The sequence below is a fragment of the Chenopodium album genome, chromosome 16 (assembly GCF_948465745.1).
Source record: "Chenopodium album chromosome 16, dcCheAlbu1.1, whole genome shotgun sequence".
Classification (NCBI taxonomy): domain Eukaryota; kingdom Viridiplantae; phylum Streptophyta; class Magnoliopsida; order Caryophyllales; family Amaranthaceae; genus Chenopodium; species Chenopodium album.
In genome coordinates, this window is record NC_137849.1 from 35,031,272 (window position 1) to 35,039,702 (window position 8,431).

Consider the following 8,431-nt stretch of genomic DNA (forward strand, 5'->3'; position numbering starts at 1 on the left):
TTATAATACTTTGTACGACACTTATATTATAACACAAAAATGTGTGTAGAATGTTTTATTTTATAATTCGTATTAATTATGTAAGGTTGTGTATTTGAGATACGGATATTAGGTGGATCTTGGGTGGGGATTAGACGGGTCTTTGGTGGGGATTAGGTGGGGATGGATATCTTAGTGGGGGTGGGGCGGGGATGGTTTTGGAGTTGTACCCGGTAGGGCGGGGATGGGGATGAAAATTGGACCCGCCGCGGGGATGGGGATGAAAATATTAGGTGGGGATGGGGATGGGAAGGCCAACATCCGCCCCGCCCCGCCCCATTGACATCCCTAGTTCAGCTCCAATCAGTTCAGTTCAGTAAATGTGAACAGGCCCATTGTGTATATACTACATCAAATGCAAAGAAATAATAACAGACTATAGAGAATTATCTCTTTTTAATTTGCATAACATACTTCATATTATTTTGCATCAAATACTAACATACTTCTTATCACTTTTGTGAATTTTATATACATGTTATATGAATATTAACTTAATTTATGCATGGTCACTAAAATAATACTTCCTCCGTTCTTTTATTATTGCACCACTTGCCTTTTTAGGAAGTTTCACAAATATTGTACCATTTCCTCTTTGGGAAAAAAATTATTTCTGTTCACACTACAAATACCCAACATACCCTTGCTTTTTCACACTTACTTTTTAATTTATCTATATGTCACATGGACAATTTTGTATTTTTACCTTTCTCTCTCTTACTTTTTTCCACTACCAAAATATTTGAACCCAACCCCTATGGTGCAATAATAAAAAAAAACGGAGGAAGTACTATATATTAGACACCCCATACATGCTTAAATCGTTATTTGTGGGTTCAACAAATACATGTTTATATTATGCTAACTTTAATAATGTATATGAATTACAACAAAATATATATGATTCCGATTCCCTTTCACAAGCCTATGATGTTTGACTAGATGTCAACACTCTTTATTTTTCTGGTTGACCTCGAATTATGTTAATCACAATCTATCTTGTTTTTCCACTAGCAATGTTGAAATTCTTTTATTTTATTAATTATATGGGAAAGGATTTGATTGATGAACAATAGTTTGTGATGACAATAATGACTATTACATTAGATATATTAGATATTTACGAAATGATCGATCCAGACATATAGTGTCATACTAGTAACTTGTAATCTAATACTGTATAATTACACATATCTCTCCATTTCTGGGACTTGAAGTTTCAAATATTATTCTTTTAGTACTTTGAACTATCTCATGTACATGCATTATAATTGACATTAACATGGTATGTATCATATATTGTCATATTGTCAGTAACCTTATGAGTGGAACCTATTATGAAACATACTGCCACTTTCAATGTTGAAATAATTATTGATGTGATTTGAATATGATTACATATATACTATTATACGCCTTCATGAAGTTGGAATATATAGGAATGATGAATAAGTTGAACATGAAATATCATACATATGAACCTGAATTTCCTTAAATTTATGAAGGTTTTAAAACCCTCAAAAAATAGTATGAAGATACATATATGACTTAGAAATTTCTGTTAGTTTCACAATACGAATGTGATTTTATAAACATAATGTCATGAGAAAGGATATACAAAAGTTTTTGAATAGTATATCGAACTAGGGTTAAAATTGATGATTTATAAGTTACAAGATTTACTCACTCCCAGAAGTGAATGAAAATTTGTATGATTGGAAAGAAGCATGTTTGCATGATGTTTTTGTTATTAAAATCATTGAAAAGTTCAATTAGAATTGCAAAGATTATTATATATCAACTATTTGACCAAGAAATAATTTTTATGAGTTTATGAAATACAACATGACATGAAATTGTGAGCAACTTTACTAGATCAATAAAATTATTACATGAGTTTTACTAGAGAAATTTAACTTTGATTGATACATGATATTGCGAAAAGAATTTATGGCTTAAAAGGAGCAAGGAATTTAAATATTGTTGGACTATTTTTATACCCCATATGCAAGGATTAGGGGGAGATAGTGTTTATTCCATTGTTTTTATGTAATCCTTGCACATGAATAATTAAATATATTGATGGTCAGTTTGGTATATACACTAGCCTAAACATCAATATGATGATTTTTTTAATAGTGATGGCCATATGTTAATTAAATATTTTGAAATAATACCATCCTAAAGATGGATATAAATAAATGTCATTGTCATATACTAATTGTATTGTAATTGCTCCAATTAAAATTGATGTCCCTGAAGGACAAAATCAATTGCTGATGAACCTATAGCACGCCTGAAACGTGATAGATCAAAAAGTTCTAAAGATAATTAAGTATCTTCGAAAAGGAAAGGAGCCACTATTGACAATGACAATTTTGAGGAAGTGATAAATCCCAATATATTTCTAGAAGAAATTACTTTAGTAAAATTCATATTTTTCATGATTATATAAAAGACTCCAGAAGAGTATAAAATGTCCAACAAGATTAACATGTATCAAGATTATAGTCAAAACTCTAGCAAAGTATGAGTAATTATTGGAATAAAATATTAGTTGATTGTCTTGCCAATTGTAAAAGAATCACATATTGGTGTTTTAATATCACATTATATTCATGGTCATGCATAAATTAAGTTTAATAAAGTGATCACTAGTATTGAAAAACTGACCAAAATTCAAATTCATAGAAGTGATTGGATGTGATGATTAAATTAGGCCATCCAGGTTTATAATTACCCATTATGGAAACTTGAAGTTTCACTTGATATGAAAGAACTAATGTGTTGGCGCTCTCTCATGTTAGATATATGAAATGAATTGAATGGCAAGACATAACATTGAGATTGATGGGCTAGATTTAGATTGTGATTTAATTGTTTGTTTTGATGAAAGTTCAATAGATTATATGCTAGTTTTGAACAATTTTGCATGTGAACAAGTAATAAGTGGCCAGAAACTCACTAAAACTTGTATGTGTAGCGATTTTGAGTAAGTGTAAATTCATTATTAAAGTATTGGGAGAATTAGAAGATCACCATATAGTGGCTTTACATACAAGTGATTTTAATAGTAAATTAATCTCTTAATTATTGGGTGAGAAATACCCCAAATAGAAGTGGTATGGATATCTGAATTATAATATATGGCCTATGATATGAAAAAAAAAATAATTAAAGGTTGTTGTAATGGTACCAATTGGAGATGTATTCAAATATCATTGGTCAAAAGCATGCAAATTAGAATTGTACCTTAAAGAATTATATAATGATACCGATATATGATGGAACCGATAAAAATATGCATATTGATAGAATGGACTAGTGAATAAGGGATCTGAAATATATGTCGATTTTGATGTCGACATATTGATATTGATCAATAGTTCATCATGGACTAGAAGTCCAATGAAATATGGATTTTTAAATCCACAATATATAGTATTTTGCATTATTTTGAGTCTTATGTTTATGTGTATGTGTGAGTTATATGCTAGTGGATTTCTCATTGCATGTGTAGGAAGTTGTTAGATGCATTACTCATTGTATTTATTTGTTTAATATCTTATCAAGATTTCTATGTCTCATATTACATGCATTAGTTTCTATATAATTATTGTGGTATGTGTGAATATTCGTCCAAAATATAGTAAGATGTATTTACAACATTGATGGGAACTTAAAAAGAAATATTTATATTCAAATAAGCTTACATTTGTGATAAAATTATTGATGACGTCGATTTAATAGCATGTTATGAATCATGTAAGAAGAGTTCCTGAAGAACTTATATACGACGTACATATTTAAATACCCATCCTCACAAATTTTATATCTTGAATATTGCAAATTATTATCAATCTCCTAAAAAGTCAATATGACTACATCATTGATATCTCAACCTGAAGTTTGTATGTGAGATCAATCAGTTTTTTTATACATTGGAGAGCTCTTATATTAAATATGTAATTTACAAATAATAGCATTGAGATATCTTTCGGCGGGAATAATTTTCTTATGCTCCAGAAGAATCATAAGTGATGTATGTGTGTAATTATCTTATATCACTAAATCATGTAAAATTGGAAAATTATATCATGTATTGCCATATATTACGATAAATTATTGATCATAAATTTTTACTAAATATGTCGATTGGCCTCCAGAAGAAGGCATACGTGTAATGATAAAGGCAACTTTAAACAAAGATTTCGAATAAGATCTGGACAACACACATGTTCTATTATTATAAATATGGTGAAATTGAAGACAACTCACTTGTTCATGTGAAAATTTGAAGATTCAAGTTCAATTTGAAAGGATCAATTTTCAAGAAATGGTGTTCTGCTACATGGGAGAAGTTATCCAACCATGTCGTGTTAGATTTATTATTATTGCACTTGAAGATTTCACGTTATGTATTCATCAGGGGGAGAAAATACACGCTACTCTTTTATCTTGACCATGGGTTTGTCCCACATTGGGTTTTCATGGTAAGATTTTAATGAGGTAGCATCCCGAGCGTATTACGAAGAATGTTGTACTCTTTTTCCTTAATTAGGTTTTTATCCCATAGGGTTTTTCCTATTAAGGTTTTAACGAGGCACAGTCTTCGATAATGGGCATCCAAGGGGAGTGTTATGAAATATTGTGTAAATGACCATTATACTCCTTATATCATTCCGAAATATTCTACATATAGGGTTCATTCTTATCTAAACAAACCCTAATCATATTGTATGTATATATAGCCCCATCATATGGAATAAAGATAGACAGACCAATTCCCTCTCAATCTCTTATGTTTCTCTTTATTTTACAACAACATATACACATAAATTTTTTATAATAAAATACGTTGTAGTTTATAACTTTATACGCAAAATTGTTTAAAGTGTTCAATAATAGTTACTAAATACACATTATTCACATAAATTCAAATAATTTTTCAGAACAACTACTTAAAATTAATAATCGTAGTTAAAACCTTATTTTGACAATCTTGAACATAATATATTATTTAAATAATTATTGATGTTAGATTAATATCGAACTACATAGAGAAAGGTAACCACTGCACAAAATTTTATATGTGGCCAGGGTTTACTTATTCTAGGGTTTACTGATCGATCAGGAATTACTTGGTCGGTCAGGGGTTACTTGGTCGACCAGGGGATACTCTCACATAGAACACGTGTTAATCGACCAGAATTAGTAACACTCGACTAACTGATTAGCCACTAAATAAATAACCCCGGATTAAGTAATCCCGGCGAAAACACGATAACCGACTAATTAACCTCTTAATAAGTAACCTTTGACCGACTGAGTAACTCCTAAATAAGTAACCCGGCCACACGGTGTGGCCGAAAAAGCACAGTAATTGTTTTTTGTATTTAAATTTGTCGAATGACTTAAGTTGATATGGCTCAATAATTTTTTATTTTATTTTTTTATTTATTTTTTTTAAAAATAGGATCATACGATCCTACAATTGGATCCTCTCCTTTCAGAGATCCTAATTAGAGTCTCTATCCTGATAACCTTGATAACAACAATGCTTAGCTTATATCTAAATAATCTTGTTTGTCTTGTTCCATATCCCATCTTTTAAATAATCCATTGTTTAGATGCGATATTTTTAAACCAGAAGCACTTTTTTCCATAATAAAAACTTAAAAACTTAGGCACAAACCATTCATCAATAAGTACCCTATGATACAAGAAGTCGAGAAAAACGCTCCAAATTAAACATGTTCATTGACATCATACCTCACCTTATTATAAGATAACATACCAAACACACGCATTAAAACATCGACCCTTAAGTGTAGGAGACTAGTCAAACATATACATATCTACTTGAAGTTTTAGTACAACGTTTGTTCCTTAAAATTGTGACAATTTTCCTTGTTCTTGATCAGCTTCCACCACAGATTTAATGTCCTCATCATACTTATTAGCATTTCTTGCTGAGCAATTAGCGCGAATTTCCCCTTGTGACCCCGTCAATACATGAAGTTGTCCCATTTTAACCATTGCATCTATAAACTTTTCAAAGAACAAATTTTGGTTGATAGCAAAACTTGTAACAATATCTCTCGTTTTCGAGTTAGTATACAAATCTTGATCGGAAGTGAACAGGCCTTGGCGGTTCATTAGGTCAACATAATATTTATTGTCGAAAACATTAGGAGTACGAATGTCCAAATTCGTAGTGTTATCAGTCTTGTTTGTTGGACAAGTGAGTTTAAGGTTTTTAGCGAAGGTTTGGTCCATGGTAGGGTCTTGAGGGTAGAGTCTATCGGCGAAGGAGGAGCAATGGCTGCGTCCGATAGTGTGGCCTCCGGAGAGGGCCACGAGGTCCGTGGCGTTCAAGTTTTTGTTGGATAAGGAGTTGAGGAGCTGGTCAGTGTTAAAAGAGGGGGGTGGTAGATTGGCTAGGGTTTCTTTAAGTGTAGCAAAGTTAAGGCCATCCCTTCTTCCTAAGGGAATCCAGTAGAATGGTCCACCTGACTGAAAAATCACATAGCAAAGTATTTTAGTGTGAGATCAAAATTCTACATACATTATATTGGATAAATCATAAAAATACAAATATAGATCGATTCAAGACACGATTTTTCAAGAGGTAATTTTTTTCATGTAATTTTAGGAGGCGATTACTTGATTAGAGTAGGAAAGAGTTAGGTATTACGTGATTATATTGATTAATTTATCCGTTAATATTTTTTTTTTTTTTTTTTTTTTTGACAAGAATTTGTCCGTTAACGTTATTTAACCTCTTTCTCATAATTTATGTCAAGCAGGTGTGTTTGCAAAATAATAAATATGAATAATAAAAAAAGATCTTGTAAACAAATTATTTATCAAACTATTCCAATAAAATCAAGAAATTAAAAAAGAGGTTAGATTTGAAATAATAAAGTCATACGAAGTAGTTTTTTTCTTCAATCTTTATATATTTTTTTTCCAAAGTTCTAGTTTAGCCGCCAGCACTAAAAGTCTATAACTATTGTCAAAAAAAAAAAAAAAAAAAAAAAAAAAAAAAAAAAAAAAAAACTAAAAGTCTATAACACATCTATTCAAATCTTGTCACACAAAGTAAATAATTTCACATTAACATATTCGGCCTTGGGGACACCCCCTCTAACTAATACAACGTCCATTCAAATAATTTATGTAATTTCATTTTCATATATATATAGAACAAATTATCATATCTTGTCTCTTGGGAAACCAGCCTTACATACTACCTCAGCTAATTGATCACTACTATTTTACAGTTACTTTATTAGCTGATAACTCCCTTTGTCCGTATTTTTTAACCCTATTGTAAATTATTGGTTCAAATTTCAAAAACTTTTACTATTAGTCACATCAATGTCTATCATGATAATATAATTTTATGGTTAGTCTCATTATATATTTTATTAATATAAGGTTTTATAATTTTTTAGTGTAAGGAAATGGAATTATAATTATGTGAAAATGTTTTCAAAACGCATCTTGAATACTTTGTAAAGTCAAATGAGGCATAAAAATAGAGATCGAGAGATTACGCATTATTGAATGGCTAAAGTTTTAGTTTCTTATTCTAATAAAAGATAATAACAATACCAGAAATACGGATTCACGAGCAGCAAGGGCAGTGATATCAGCACAAGAGACAACCCGGCCACATTGTTGATGCACAAGGGCACGGAGGTCATTTATGATCTTAAATGCCTGAGCCCTGAGCGTCAAGTTTGGAGGTGCATCTTTCTCACTTGGACCACTGGCTGATCCATCCAACAACACTGAACCATCACATCCCTATAAAACAGAGGCATAATATTGTGATTAAAAATATGCATAATAAACTTCATTTATACAGAGTAGACCTTATCAGTTGGCTAGCTTGACCATCAAGCTTATAAAGCTATTCTAACATTCACTTGTCATATACTAGTACGTAGTAATAATAATTGACCCCTCTACTCTGAACATATATGAATAAAATTTAATTCCATAATTAACCATCAAGCTTACAAGTTACACTGAATTGGCATACTCCTCGAACTTAAATGTCACGTTGATTGTATCATCAACTAGTGCTACGCGACAATTAAATTCAGACATACATAGATATGTACCTGAACGAAGCAATCATGGAAGTGAAGGCGGAGCAAACCAGCAGCTTGGGTTATATCACTTTGAAAAACCTGCCAAAGATGACCTCTAATAATGAAATCCAAACCAGGACAACTAGATGAATAAAATGTGTATGAAAGACCAGGCACAACTGGTATTGTACTCTGACCCTTAGAGACTCCTATTACCAAAGATGATACAACTAGGAATAGAGGCAAAAACTTTAAGGCTGCCATCTATAAAGTTATTTTAGATAGAC

At 31.1% G+C, this 8,431-nt stretch overlaps 1 protein-coding gene across 1 annotated transcript; it reads right to left on the reverse strand.

Annotated features, from left to right (window-relative positions):
* Positions 1-5,780: 5,780 nt before the first annotated feature.
* Positions 5,781-8,431, reverse strand: LOC145585160 (peroxidase 12-like). Its single transcript, XM_081641890.1, has 3 exons — positions 8,175-8,431; positions 7,660-7,854; positions 5,781-6,555 (listed from the first exon to the last, which is right to left on the reverse strand). The coding sequence occupies exons 1-3, from the start codon at positions 8,406-8,408 to the stop codon at positions 5,929-5,931; spliced, it is 1,056 nt and encodes a 351-aa protein (XP_081498016.1). The 5' UTR covers positions 8,409-8,431; the 3' UTR covers positions 5,781-5,928.